The 16,650-nt window shown below is 33.2% G+C and overlaps 1 protein-coding gene across 1 annotated transcript; it reads right to left on the reverse strand.

Moving 5' to 3' along the window:
• Nucleotides 1-9,692: 9,692 nt before the first annotated feature.
• On the reverse strand, nt 9,693-11,086 carry LOC113347517. Its single transcript, XM_026591195.1, has 3 exons — nt 10,771-11,086; nt 10,436-10,557; nt 9,693-10,124 (listed from the first exon to the last, which is right to left on the reverse strand). The coding sequence occupies exons 1-3, from the start codon at nt 11,084-11,086 to the stop codon at nt 9,693-9,695; spliced, it is 870 nt and encodes a 289-aa protein (XP_026446980.1).
• Between the last annotated feature and the right edge of the window lie 5,564 nt (nt 11,087-16,650).

The following is a 16,650-nucleotide window of genomic DNA, read 5'->3' on the forward strand; positions in this document are numbered from 1 at the left end:
CAACCCTTGACAACATAAACTGACTCAATTCATGAAATGATCAAATGTACTTACTCCCTTGAGTTTTTGAGTTTTTGATGTGCATCCCAGACTTGTAAATGCATTTAACATATTATACATGTGTTGGTTTCATTATCGAAAAGAAATTATGTTAATGGCATATACGTATAAGATAGTTTACATTAAATTGGATGTGTTAGAACCTAAACTAGCTGCAACAGTAACTATAAGGTATAATTGTACCCTCTGAAATCTTCAGTTTAGGTTCTAACATGATGTAATCATGGCAGTGTACATCAGAAGTGTTATCTTTAAAGAATAGGGGTGGACGGATGTTTCTTATATACAAATGTGTTCCTGGAAACTCCTTGCCAACTCATTAGTTCCTTCTAATAATTGTTATTGGAACAAATTACATAGACTGCCATAAGATTGAAACAACGTAGTATTGTTGATTCAAGAAGCACAAGTGCATTTTTACTTGGTACAAAACAACCATGTATTTTTGGTTATTAGCGGAGTGGAACAAGAAATTATCTTTCATTACAGATTGTTTTACGCCCTCTTTTTATTATCGTCAAGTATTATTTTTTTCACTCTTCTTCTTCTCTCTTAAATCCATGCGAACTCAGCAACTCATTAAAGAATTTATGTTTCCCATGGTGAATTACAAATGAATATTTTTGTAAAATCATGTTCAAAAATAATATTATTATGTATAATCAGATTATTTTAGTAATAAAATCCATGAGATGTATTAATGGGAGTGAAATTTCTAGAATTAGTATTATCTAAAAAAACAAAAAATGGATACACAATCATCGTATAAAAAATAATATATATTATTGAAAAACATTGAATGAGTTAAAAATGTCACATTAAACAGTAATAACGACAATCCAAAACCCGTGTTGTATACCCTAGTTTGTCTATATTTACCGATTTTGTCACTTTCAAATTTTTGAAGAAAAATGTTACATTTTAAATTTTAATTTATATATAAAATTTATATCATGATTTTTTTCTTACATATGAATATTTCCATATGAATAACATTTTGTATTTATATTTTCTTCTAAACATACAAATATATTTGCTAATAGTATTTGTGTGTTAATATGTAAGTAATAAAAAAAGAGTTTAACAAAGAAGATAACAAAAGTCAACATGCATTCAAATTATCAGAACTTAGACATAATTGCCAAAATATCTCATGGATTAAAGAATGACAAAAAGAAGTGCAAAAGCAAAATGTCTGATGATATATATATATATATATATATATATATATATATATATTTTCAAATGAACATTCTTTTACATATAATTTTTCTTGTATAATATGCTATTTTATGAGTTTGTACATTTTGGCAAGCATTTTAAAAAAGTAATGTTCTACCTTCAGGTAATTCATATAAAAAATAAATATCGGTTTAAAGTGCTAATTATTTGGTTCCACGAAAAGAAGATCTTGAAAAAATAAATAAGTTGTATTAAATTAATATCCACGGGAGACTAAAAGTGGCATGGTGCTTGGTGAAAAATCTTACATATCTTTATATTCATATTCAGTGATAGGTAATTCAATAATGATACATGAACTTGGGAAACTATATTCTGAAAAATTTTGCGTGCAAACACTAATTACTAGTTAAAAATATGTGTAAACAGTAATCCTTAAATTTTTTCGATGTATTAAGGACACATAAAAGACTCACATTTTGAGTTCGGTTATAGCCTCTAGGAACTATGAGATGACCATGTTGTTAGTTTCTTAGATTCTTTGACATTGACACTGTCAGAAAAGTAATCAAACACCATAACATATGACTTGCTGACTCTCATAATAATATTGTAACTATTATGGAGAAATCTCAAATATATTTGCTCAGTTTCAAAAAGATAGACAAGATTACTGTATAAGGATATGTCAAAAAGATAAACTTGTTTCTATAATGTTTTAACGTTACAACTTTGCCCATATTAGGGCGCTACACTTTTTTGTTTCTTTTTTTTTAACAAATTTAGGGCACAATTATCTCTTTTGTTTTTCTCTTTAACATATTTAGGGGACCACTTTTCTCTTAAGGATAAATTAGAAAAAACAAAAAATCTTAAGGATAGATTAGGAAACAAAATGGCTCCAATGATTGGTTTTCTAATAGAAATCAAACAAGCCTATCTTTTTGAAACGAAGGAAGCATAATGGAAGTGCTTTATGTATTGAAATGATTTAATTTCTGCATGTAAATTGATACAACAATTTTTTCAATTTTTGAATACCAGAGGTTTACAAAAATTTACTAGAAAAGCAAATGCTAATATACCTTCGTATTTCAAGGTTATATACTTGTAGATTGTAGTTGACTGGTCTAGGATAACTATAGAGGGGGGAAACAAATTATCTTTACTTCAAGCAGTGAATTTCACTCAAAATAAGCTTGGGTTCCCATAAATATCATGTCTCGTGAGGGCAATTATGATTGGTAAAATTGAAATATGTATTGCTAATGGGGTCAAATTATCGAAGTAAAAAATGATGCTTTCTTAAATATTTTTATTGTAGTAACGATAACGAAGATTACAATATTTTGTTTGATGGTCACATTACTTTTATGGAGTAATCCACCGATCCTAAAGTATAAATGAATGGATCTCAAAATTTCTCTAAAATTAAAGAAAGCAAAAACTATGTTTGTGCTATACTTGTGTGAACATATAACATATTCATATAATTTTTCGGTCGAGACAAAAAGACATAGAGTTTAATTATTGTTAACATTGTCATTACTGGTTGAAACTGTCACGGTATAAAACCTTCTTTCTGATATAAAGATATTATAGACTTGGTTGCGTAATTAAATGATTGTTTACTTACAAGTGTTGCAAAACTTATTACAGGTTTGATTGTTGATGACATCATTAAAAATCGTTTTTCTAATCATGAGGCCGTATATTGAGAAATGGATTTGTACTCATGTATACATAATGTAATGGAAAATATTATCCAAGTTAGTTTAACATCAGTTCGGTTTACGAGAATGTAGTGCGAAGAGAAATTTGTAGTAATAATTACAAAAGAGTGAGAAAAATGACAAAGAATTTATATTATTTAAATGATTTTTTCTTCTTTTCTTTCCAGAGTTGGGATGACATATGAGTCTAATGTTTTGAATTTTTGAACAATTTTTGTGTTTCTTTTTTAAAGTTTATTAGTATAATGGATGTGGTTACAAATTTTCATATAGTAACATATACAGGAAGCAACTATAAGATCATTTTTGTGTTTATACAAATCTGTGTAACATTTTTGGAAAGGTATATGAATTTATATATGAATTAAAATTCGGTTATATATTTCATTCTTTGTTGGTCAGTACAAGTGAAATGATGAGGGTATCGAGTACACCAGAATATTTTCGATATCAACCGATGCGGGCAGACATTGTATAACCTTACCGAAACAATAATGGCAAAAAGATTATTTCATTGAGATGTACTTGGTAATAGTCGGAGTTCGAAAAGATCTAAATATGTGATCGTCACCAAGTTGATTAACAAACAAGACTGCTAACTTTAATTATAAAGCTAGATAATCTAATGCGGATGTAAAGTAAATAACACAGACACACAAGATTTTGTTGATAGAAAAAACCCAGTTTTGAATACTCTCAGAACAAGGTCGTATACAAATTGACTGCCGCAACTTCGTATAGTTGAGACCAAGTAAACACTCATTCTTTACTCAGTTCATTCGGTATCCCTGTGCCTACAACCACTCTGGTACGTGAATCCCGAGATAAAGTCCACTATCTTGAGTTGTTTCACCGTTGTGAAGACTTGTACTCTAAACTTCCTTGGATCATAACCAGAAACAACAAAAGACTAAATCTGTTCCAGTAACCAACTCACTTATCGATCACCCAAATTAATCTTTAGATAAGTGATAAAGCAGATTAAAGGTTATTCTGTTTATATCAATAAACTTATTTATTCTAAATATAGTTATTTTCAAAATAATCAATCTCAGTGAATAAGCTAAATCCAAATAATTTAATACAACTAAACAGTTTGTTCGATCTTTCTACAAGTCTTATGTTTATCGGTATAAACAAACATCTTTTGGATCCAGAGAATTAATTGTGGAAGAAATGACACAAAGTTCAGAACCAAAAATTAAAGTCTTAAATTCTTCAATCTTCGATTTTAACTTTCAAATTAATCGCTGCAAACAACTTGATTCCACTATTAATCAACATAAACTGAACATGGTCTGTTACGTTGATTGATCAACAATTCTGTTAACATATATAAAATCACTTAGATCTGTTATATTCAATCTTAAAGCAAACTTGAGTGGCGTTATATCAGAAGAGGAGGCAATAAACAAGTTTGATATATTGAAGATAACTATAAAGTTAGTTCTTAATCAAATAAAAACACAAAAACTAAAATGATAATACGATTTAGCTTTCCACCAATGGTACTACTAAAGGCTTCTTAATATCAAAGAAGACTTTAAAATGAAGGCAACGCAAGAGGTTTCACCTAATTAGGTTACTTTTATCTCTTAACAAGTTGGATTCCAATACAATCAATCAGGTTATGTGTTCAGGGGAGTTTGTAAGAATACAAGACTCCTTATTTATAGAGTTATGACCTAAGCTTGTTTAGAAACAATATCTACCAATTTCGAAAATCCTTAAGATGTGCAATATATTTATTTCCGAAATTAGCAAATACCACTTGTATTCCAACTTATTAAATGATTTCTATCATAAAATGACAACTAAGATTAGCCAGCACACATCCATGTATTTTACTGAAATGGCGAGGGTACCAAGTACACCACAATATTTTCGTATCAACCTACTATAGACACACCTTGTGTAATCTTATAGAAAGAGAAACTGTTAAAAGATTACTTTAATAATATGTAACTTGGTATATAACTTAAGTTCGTGAGCGAACCAATATATGGGACCATACCAAGTTTGATTAACGTACAAGACAAGCAATATAATCAGAAGTAAAATAAAAAAAGCAACATACAAGATTTTGTTAACGAGGAAAATTGCAAGGCGGAAAAACCCTGGGACCTAGTCCTGTTTGAATACTCTCATAATTAAGCCGCTACACAAATTGACGCCACAACTTCGTATATTTGAGACCAAGTAAACTACTCTTAGTTACTCAGTTCCTACAGTATTCCTGTGCCTACAACCAATCTGGTTCACACACATAAATATTAAGATAAAGTCCATTATCTCAAGTCATTTCACCTACATGGAAGACTTCTGCTATCTCAACTCATTTGGGTCATAATCCGAAACAGTAAAGGACTAACTTGTTTTAGTAACCACTCACTTATTAATCTCATAGATCAAAAGTTAATCAAAGATAAGGTTGAGTAAAAGGATTTGTCTTATAATTATTATATACTCTTTTTGGTCAAAGATCAACCAAAACAAAGATTATCGGAATAACCTATCTTGGTTCACAAACTATCCAGTCAATTTTGAAAAGAGAAACAACCAGATTGAATGTTGATCTTCCCACAAGTTTGATGTTCATCAAAATAAATTGCTTGTTAGATCCCAACGAATCAAGTGTGCACGAATTATCACAAAGGTCAGAATCAAGGTAGTTGATATCGTGTACCGGTATCGTATAGGCCGGGTCTGATACACCTATACAAAAGATACTACCTGTATTTATCGGCGATACATCATTAGAATTTTTTTAATAATGTAATATTTATAGAACCATAATAGAAAAATAATATCTATAATAAACATATTTCAACCTTACAAAATAAGAGTTGATTGATTAAAGTAGTGTCTTAGCCCGTCAATATTACATACTTTTACAGTAACTAAAGAATACATCCACCATTATATGGGGTTAGCAAAATAAGTAGAGTTCCTTTCTTGAACTGACAGTTCAAGAAATCAAAAAATAAAAAGCATTAGTGATATACCTAGTATGACATTACTTACATTTCTAGAAGTTAGTATCACATTACATACTGCCATAAGTTATATTTCTAAAGTAAATCATCCATAATAGCGTTTGCAGGATCAGCCAAAGGACGTCCAACTGCATAAAAAAAAAAAGGATTTCAAGACCCCCAGAATTATGCCTTTGTATCTCCTCATATCGACGCTGCAATTTCTTATTATATTGAATATACACACAATCATTCAACTTTTGTTGTAAGAAACGATTCCGCTTCTTTGTATGCATCTGATCAGTAAAAAAAACACATCTTGGTTAAACTGAGCAGTTGTAAGTTCTGTAAGAAAAATATTGGTTGTCCGCAGTCAACCTAATGTGAAACTTTACTGGACAGAGAAAGAAACATAATCATGACAAAAATCCTACTGCACAGAAAAGGTGAAGTGTGCCATGGTAGAAAGTCTACTCAGGTGAGAAGAAAGTTTGTATCGAAGTTGTCAAAAATCCTACTGCACCTGTACCAACAATTACAGTTGCATACCCAGTCCTAGTCTAGAAGTAATGTCACTGACAGTTATAGAAGAATTTAATACTTACATTGCCGAAAGTACTCCAATTTCTCTCACACGATGAATCACTACACGTTTGGCTTAAGACCCTTATCGCAAATTTTTGGAGGTTTGGAACATCCATTCCGCCATTCGTGATCCACCAGTCATTTTTCATAAACAACAAGGAACATAATATGCAATAACCAAATTTTGACTTAATATGCAGTTACCCATGGCCCCAGACTAATATGCAGTAACCAAATTTTATTGTTATCTATTTTTGGAAAATAAAATACTTACAAGGTGATGCAGTATCTCTTGCTCTCATGGCAGCTCGCGATCCTAACTCCCCAATTGCATCACTGTACTTTCTCAGCTCACCTCTAGCATTATCATGTTCATCGTCGTCAATTATAAGCCTTTATATTGCATTAAAAAGTCCTCTCTTTATCTTAGCAAACTTTGAGCTGTTATCCATATCTTCTTGCGGGATTTTGTAAAATATAGAAGGGTTCAAGTACCAAGCTGCTGCATGGAGAGGGTGATCTAACTGGTCCTCCCATCTTTCATTAATGATAGCCATGATCTTGTCCAAAGTTCCCTTATCTTCTCTAAATGTTACTTGTAGTTGTTCCCTTGCTATTCTCATTGCTTCATATATGTAACCCATGGTAGGCTTCAGCTCGATATCCACCATTCTTACAACATCCACTTAAGGTTTCAACACCTTGCAAGAGAATTCACAATGACTTCATAATGCACTACTAGCAACAATCTGAATAATATTCTTCCCCGGAACTTCCTTAGCTAAGCTAGACTGCACTCACTTATCGTTGACAAACATCATTTGTAGTGTTGTTTTGTGCTCAAGAAGGCTGTCAAGTGTATAATATTGGGTTACGAATCTAGTCTTTGCAGACAGATGCAACTCTTTCTGCCCTGTAATTTCTATCATCAAATCTAATACTCGAAAATGAGCATCGATATATGTAACAACTCTCTTACCTAATGTGACAGCTCTTGTTATAGGAGTAAGATTTCTACCAAGATCTTCCAGCATTAAGTTGACACAGTGGGCAGCACATGGAGTCCAGTACAGTGTCGGGTGTTCAATCATTAAAAGCTTCCCAGCATCCTTAAAATTAGAACCGTTATCAGTAATAAATTGAACAATGTTACCAATCCAAACATCCGCAATCCCCTCATTAACAAGTTCAGTTATGTAAAATTGATCATTGGTTCGAGATGAAGCCTCGACTGACTTTAGGAATATTGATCCTTTTGGACAATTTACCACGAAATTAATAAGATGACGCCCTTTTCCATCCGTCCAACCATCAGACATAATAGAACATCCAAATATCTTCCAATGTGGTCTAAACGTCTCAACAAACTTCTTTATTTCTTCAATCTACCTATTGAAGAGAGTTGAACGGATATGATGGTACGATGGTGCCGGCATAGCTAACAACAAAGATAGAGAAAACATATGCCATTAGTTTAAGACATTCAACCTCCAAACACATCAGTTGTAGTTATGCCATTAGTTTGGAAACAAAACACAAATTCTGATTGAAAAAGGAGGATATTATTGTTATGAAAATGTTATGAATTTCTTACAGATGAAGCACTTCTAAATGCTAGACAGGTAGTTGTAAAGTATATGTTCAATAATTTCCAAACCTCATAAAGCAGCAACTTCCTTAGCAGCAACTTTTAAATGCTAGACAAGTAGTTGTGCGGTATATGTTGTGAAGTATATGTTCAATAATTGAAGCATATGTTCAATCAGATGATTCCCATAAAAATACAACAGTTTATTATATGAATACCAGCAAAATTATTAACATCTAACAGTTCATAGAAACAAAACAAAAATACAAAAACGAAATTGAAAAGTAAACATTGGCATTATATGACATACCTTTTCCATAATCTCCAATATAATGGAGCATTACTTGGAAACTAGGGGAACAAACATTATTAAAAGGTATAGCATTTTTGGTCATCCAAGCCGATGTGCTATGCCACGTGGTCTCCTTCAGCTTCTTTTTGGTACCACTTTGTCTCTCGAGTGTTGTTTGCTTCACTTTTAAGAATCAGTTTTCATGAATTCTACAATAGAACCCCTTACGTTACTTGTGCCTTTAAATTTTTTTTTAGAAGGAACAATGACATCGGATTCAACCTCCTCTACCTCGATATCTTCGTTATCTCCAGATTCTTCTTTAAAATCAGCAACTGCATACATCATATCAATCCGACCCCTACGAACCTTTTCTGTCTTCTTTATTATATCAACATCTCTAATCTTCGCAATAATATCTCTACTTGATTTAGGACATCCTTTAACTTCCCCCTGCTTACTCAATATGTGCGGCTTGAACCTAGTGATTCCCCCAGATATTACTTTCTTACATAACTTACAAATAAGGGTGTCTCTTTTAGAAGTGCGTTCAACGCATTCCCAAGCAATATCTTTCTTCTGATCCTGACCAGCAGTCTGAGCTTCAGTAGCAGTTTGAGATTGAGGAACAATGTCGACTGGTAATGAATCACTTGCCATATCTAGCTCAGATTGAGGAGCAATTTTAAATTAGAAATAACTAGTAGAAGACATAAAGTAATTATCCAATTCAGTTAGACAAACAAGAAGAACAATAACAAAGTAATTATCCAATTAAGTTAGATATGACATGCTTTGAGCTTTACAGGAAAACAAACATTGACCTAGAGCTGGAAAAATATGACTAAGAACGATCATCCTCACTTAGGATCAAGGTAGTTAACAACGTCTATCGGTATCGTATCGGTCGGGTCCGATACACCTATACAAAAGATACTACCTGTATTTATCGGCGATACATCATTAGAAATTTTTTAAATATGTAATATTTATAGAACCATGATAGAAAAATAATATCTATAATAAACATATTTCAACCTTACAAAATAAGAGATGGTTGATTAGAGTAGTGTCTTAGCCCGTCAATATTACATACATTTACAGTAACTACAGTCTACATCCACCATTATATGGGGTTAGCAAAATAAGTAGAGTTACTTTCTTGAACTTACAGTTCAAGAAATCAAAAGACAAAAATATTAGTGATATACCGAGTATGACATTACTTACATTTCTAGAAGTCAGTATCACATTACATACTGCCATAAGTTATATTTCTAAAGTAAATCATCCATAATAGCGTTTGCAAAATCAGCCAAAGGACGTCCAACACCATAACCCATACTGGCAGGTCCTCGAGCTTCGCAGTTGAAATCCGAATCAAATTCATCTATTGTGGAATCAATTGGAGAGCGTCTATTAGATACTTGTCGGCTACTTCTTGTGACAGGTCCTGGACTAATACCCATGACACTGTTTGCTTGAGCACAAGTAAACTCATCGGCTCGATGAGGAAAATCATTTAAGTTCTCAGGGTCCAACCAATTATCTTCTTCTACAACTGCATCAAAGAAAATAGGGATTTCAGGACCCCCAGAATTATGCCTTTGTATCTCCTCGTATCTACGTTGCAATTTATTGTTGTATTGAATATACACACAATCATTCAACTTTTGTTGTAAGAAACGATTCCGCTTCTTTGTATGCATCTGATCATTAAAAAGACAACAAGTCTTGGTTAAACTGAGCAGTTGTATGTTTTGTAATAAAAACATTGGTTGTCCGCAGTCAACCTAAGGTGAAACTTTACTGGACATAGAAAGAAACATAGTCATGACAAAAATCCTACTGCACAGGAAAGGTGAAGTGTGCCATGGTAGAAAGTCTATTCAGGTGAGAAGAAAGTATGTATCGAAGTTTTCGAAAATCCTACTGCACCTGTACCAACAATTACAGTTGCATACCCAGTCCTAGTCTAGAAGTAATACCACCGACAGTTACAGAAGAATTTAATACTCACATTGCCTAAAGTACTCCAATTTCTCTCACACGATGAAGCACTACACGTTTGGCTTAAGACCCCCATCGCAAATTTTTGGAGGTTTGGAACATCCATTCCGCCATTCGTGATCCACCGGTCATCTGTCATGAAAAACAATCAACTTAATATGCAGTAACCAAATTTTGACTTAATATGCAGTTACCCCTAGCCCCGAACTAATATGCAGTAACCAAATTTTGTTGTTATCTATTTTTAGAAAATAAAATACTTGCAAGGTGATTTAGTATCTCTTGCTCTCATGGCAGCTCACGATCCTAACTCCCCAATTGCATCACTGTACTTTCTCAGCTCACCTCTAGCCTTATCATGTTCATCATCATCAGTTATAAGCCTTTCCATTGCGTTAAAAATTCCTCTCTTTATCTTAGCATACTTTGAGCTACTATCCATATATTCTCGCGGGATTTTGTAAAATATGGACGGGTTCAAGTACCAAGCTGCTACGTGGACAGGGTGATCTAACTGGTCCTCCCATCTTTCATTAACGATAGCCATGATCTTGTCCAAAGTTCCATTATCTTTTCTAAATGTTACTTGTAGTTGTTCCCTTGCTATTCTCATTGCTTCATATATGTAACCCATGGTAGGCTTCAGCTCGATATCCACCATTCTTACAACATCCACTAAAGGTTTCAATACCTTGCAAGAGAATTCACAATGACTCCATAATGCACTACTAGCAACAATCTGAACAATATTCTTCCCCGGAACTTCCTTAGCTAAGCTAGACTGCACCTACTTATCATTGACAAACATCATTTGCAGTGCTGTTTTGTGCTCAAGAAGGATGTCAAGTGTATAATATTGGGTTGCAAATCTAGTCTTTGCAGATCGATGCAACTATTTCTGCCCTGTCATTTCTCTCATCAAATCTAACACTTGAAAATGAGCATTGATATATGTAACAACTATCTTACCTAATGTGACAGCTCTTGTTATAGGAGTAAGCTTTCTACCAAGATCTTCTAGTATTAAGTTGACAGTAGGCAGCAGATGGAGTCCAATATAGTGTCGGGTGTTCAATCATTAAAAGCTTCACAGCAGCCTTAAAATTAGAACCGTTATCAATAATAAATTGAACAATGTTACCAATCCCAACATCTGTAATCACCTCATTAACAAGTTCAGCTATGTAAAGTTGATCATTGGTTCGGGATGAAGCGTCGACTGACTTCAAGAATACCGATCCTTTTGGACAATTTACCACGAAATTAATAAGATGACTCCCTTTTCTATCCGTCCAACCATCAGACATAATAGAAAAACCAAATCTCTTCCAATGTGGTCTAAACGTCTCAACAAACTTCTTCATTTCTTCAAGCTGCCTATTGAAGAGAGTTGAACGGATATGATGGTGCCGGCAGAGCTAACAACAAAGATAGAGAAAACATATGCCATTAGTTTAAGACATTCAACCTTCAAACACATCAGTTGTAGTTATGCCATTAGTTTGGAAACAAAACACAAATTCTGAATGAACAAGGAGGATATTATTGTTATGAAAATGTTATGACTTTCTTACATATGAAGCAAATGATACTATTGTTATGACTTTCTTACAGATGAAGCATTTAGACATGTAGTTGGGAAGTATATGTTCAATAATTTCCAAACCTCATAAAGCAGCAACTTCCTTAGCAGCAACTTCTAAATGCTAGACAGGTAGTTGTGCAGTATATGTTGTGAAGTATAAGTTCAATAATTGAAGTATATGTTCAATTAGATGATTCCCATAAAAATACAACAGTTTATTATATGAATACCAGCAAAATTATTAACATCTAACAGTTTATAGAAACATTAGCATTGAAACAAAACAAAAATACAAAAACGAAATTGAAAAAGTAAACATTGGCATTATATGACATACCTTTTCCATAATCTCCAATAGAATGGAGCATCACTTGGAAATTAGGGGAAAAAACAGTATTAAAAGGTATATCATTTTTGGTCATCCAAGCCGATATGCTATCCCACACATTCTCCTTCAGCTTCTTTTTGGTACCACTTTGTCTCTCGAGTGTTGTTTGCTTCACTTTTGAGTAATCAGTTTTCATGAATTCTTCAATAGGACCCCTTACATTACTTGTGCCTTTAAATTTTCTTTTAGAATGAACAATGACATCGGCTTCAACCTCCTCTACCTCAATATCTCCGTCATCTCCAAATTCTCCTTTAAAATCAGCAACTGCATACATCAGATCAATCCGTTCCCGATGAAACTTTTGTGTCTTCTTTATTATATCAACATCTCTAATCTTCGCAATAATATCTCTACTTGATTTAGGACATCCTTTAACCCCCCCCCCCCCCCCCCCCCCCCCCGCTTACTCAATATGTACGACTTGAACCTAGTGATTCCCCCGGATATTACTTTCTTACATAACTTACAAATAAGGGTGTTTCTTTTAGAAGTGCTTTTATCCCATTCCCAAGCAATATTTTTCTTTTGATCCTGACCAGCAGTCTGAGATACAGTGGCAGTTTGAGATTGAGGAGCAATGTCCACCGTTAATAAATCACTTGCCATATCTAGCTGAGATTGAGGAGCAATATTAAATTAGAAATAACTAGTAGAAGACATAAAATAATTATCCAATTCAGTTTGACAAACAAGAAGAAAAATAACAAAGTAATTGTCCAATTCAGTTAGATATGGCATGCTTTGAGCTTTACAGGAAAAGAAGCATTGACCTAGAGCTGGAAAAATATGACTAAGAATGATCATCCTCACTTAGGATACTGGTTTCAGTTAGAATTAGAAAATGGCTTCATCCAAAACCCCAATAATATTAGATATTGCATGCTAGATTTACAGGAAAATAAAGCTAGAAAATCAATTTGAATCAAGATGAAATACTAACATGATGTTATTTATATGAACATGCATGCAGAAATCAAGATGAAACACTAAACATGGTGTTATTCATTAATAAAAATGTGAGTAATTTGTGACTTATGATCCAGATTAAAGAAAAATTGCTGAAATCCAACACTAGGTCAGAAAATCCGAAAAATTAATAACCAATTGAGTTGGATCGAGCATCGTAGAGAAGACTAAGAACAATCAAATCTAGATTGGTTAATTACTTCTTTCACCACTACAAAACACGCCGCTGCTGCAGCATGAGAGAGGATATGGGAGTGAAACACAGAACAAAATTTAGGGTAAATAAAAACCTGCAGGTGAATTACCGTCTAATCCCTGATTCGTTTTTATCAATGTATCGGTATAACCGATATATCAGTCTGTATCGGCCGGTACGACCGTTTTTATCGCTTAATCTTTATATCGCCGATATTCTTGGTATCGTATAGTTTTTTTCCGATACCCTATAAAAACCGAGAATATCGGCATGTACAACCGATATTAACTACCTTGGTCAGAATACCAAAAAAGAAAATCTTCTAGTCTGTAATCTTTAAAGTATCACCTGCACAAACAACTTGATTCCTGCTAATAATCGATCACACACATAATGGAGTCTGTTAATGTTGGATGATCACTAGTCATATCTTCAGATCTTGAATCAAAAAATAGATATGAAATACCCAATCCTCAAATAAACTCAAGTCGCCTTAAATCAGAAGAGAAGAACCGTAAAATAATCAAGTTTGATCTATTAACAATAACTACCCCGTTAATCAAGCAAATCAATAATAAAAATTAAAATAACAATACAACTTACTTTCCCACCAATGGTATAACTCAAAGCTTCTTGATCTCAGAAAAGACTTTACACGAAGGCCACACAAGAGATTTCACATAATTAGACTACTTTCCTCTATCAACGAGTGGGCTTCCCACACAAATGATTAGGCACTGTGCCGCATGATGATTTTATAAGCATACAAGATCCACTATTTATAGAGTATTGACCAAGACTTGTTTGGACAACAAGGAATTACCAAATCCGAAAATACTTTAAATATGCAATAAATGTATATTTTCGGTTTTGACAAATTCCAACTATAATCCAACCAATATACCGAAATCACTCTTAGTTGACAAACTAATATTAACTAGCATATAATAATATACTTTCTTTTTTTTGATACGACACAGCTAGACTCACCCCCCTTGAGCAAACCTAACAAGATGGACTAGCCCCACTGTTAATCCAACCGCCATCCCATCAAAAAGATCCAATCTCAGCTGTATCCATATAGGAAATTAATGAAAATGGGGGATCCAACCTTCCCTGGTGGGAATCAATTTCCTTATCTCCTGCCATCTCTATGGACGAAATGGGGTGCTTTTACCACTGTACTAGACAATTGTTGGCTTATATTCATACACTTTACTAATATAATAACTAGATATGTGCAAGCCTCTAGGAAAAGGTAAACACTTAAATTCGAATATCTAAAATATATTTAAATATTTCGGTTTTGGGATCTCGCCTTAACAAGAGTTTAACAAATGTTGCAAATACTATGTCGACATTTTGTGAACTTTTCTTTTTAACCAAACTACGTTTCACTATTTACATAAACCCTAACATAGTAGACAAATCTAAAATGCACTTTTGGTTATATAAGGATCGGTCCTACTAGATATCTGTATGATATGTGCTAGTAGATATACTTCTTCGTATGATCTATCCTAGTAGAGATCCTTTAGTGGATCGGTCCTACTAGAGATCCTTAGGATAAGTCGTAGTAAAGATCCTTTAAAGGAATCGGTCCTAGTGTAGATCCTTTGAATCATCTATTCAACTATGAAATAAGTTTCACAGGTATACTTCCTTAAACTATGTAACTAAACACAATTCCAAGGTACGGAGTCGATCTAAAGTTCAACACACTAAATAATAAAGAATTACCAACTAGTGTTATGTTGATTCTACGAAGTTCATAGATAAACTATACTTTCTAACTCGATATATCAAACTTGTATAAAACAACTAATATATCTTTCCTTGACACTTTGATCATTGTATAAAGGCCAAGTCATTGATATTATAAACAAGTAAACAAATTATACTTCATATGTTATGTTTGCAATAAATACTGACTTGAAAGAAACGTTGATTGAAATGGTACAATTCAAGTCTGTGTTACTAACCCCGAACTGAAGAATGATATGTACGTTGATGTCGATATGTCTTCAAGTTCTTCATCAGTAACAAGAGTGAGTCTCAACATTTCTATGTTCTAAGTCTAACCTAACGAAGTTGACTATAGTAATCAAATAAAGCAGCTTCGAGTTTTGGAACTAAAATATGACAACTAAACTTGACATAGCAACGCTTGGTGGGTTCAACCGAGCAATGCTCAAATAAAGATATGCATACCTCTGGGATTTGGTAAGCATATAATTCGATACCAAAATAGATATTGAAAAATCGGTTTCAGGATCTCGCCTTAAGTATCAAAGGAATATACTTGAACATTGATATATTAGAGTTTAATACATGTTAAATCACCATGTCGACACTTATGAACGTTTTTAGTCTAACTCGTGCACATCTCAATGTCTGTAAAAATCCAAAGATAACAAACATATCAAAAACATGAAAACAAGTTAGACATAGTCATGATCGGTCTTGGGATCCATCCTTTCCATAAGGGATCGATCATGTACTTATGATCGGTTCTGAATCCAAATTTCAACTACGAAACAAGTTTTGCAAGTCTACTTCCTTAAACCATGTGTTTGAAATTTATTTCAAGCATAATTCCAAGGTTTAGATTTATCCGGAAGGTCAACACACTAAGTTAATAAAAAGTTACCAGTTAGTGCAGTGTCAAGAATACAAAATCCATAGATAAACTATACATTGTAAATCCAAACACTTAAGTTGCAGAAACAAGTCATTCCTTAATGGTACCTTGATCATATTATTATGAACAAGTTACCAATACTAAAGTCATTGTAAAAAACTTCGTATGTTATGTTTTCAATGAATAAAAACTTCAAAGAACAAAGATAGAAATGGAACAAGCCAAGTATGTAGTTACTAACCTCGAATTCATGGATGACGTCTTGGTTGTCTTCGATATATCTTCAGGTCTTCATGAGTAACTAGAGCAAGTCTTAACATTTATGTGTTCCTAGTCCAATCTAACGAAATTGACTTTAGTAATCGACTCAAGCGACTTAGAGCTTTGGATCTAAACTTGACAAACAAACTTGACATACCAACTATTGGCGAGTTCAACCGAGCAAT

Source organism: Papaver somniferum, chromosome 1 (genome assembly GCF_003573695.1).
Source record: "Papaver somniferum cultivar HN1 chromosome 1, ASM357369v1, whole genome shotgun sequence".
Lineage (NCBI taxonomy): Eukaryota > Viridiplantae > Streptophyta > Magnoliopsida > Ranunculales > Papaveraceae > Papaver > Papaver somniferum.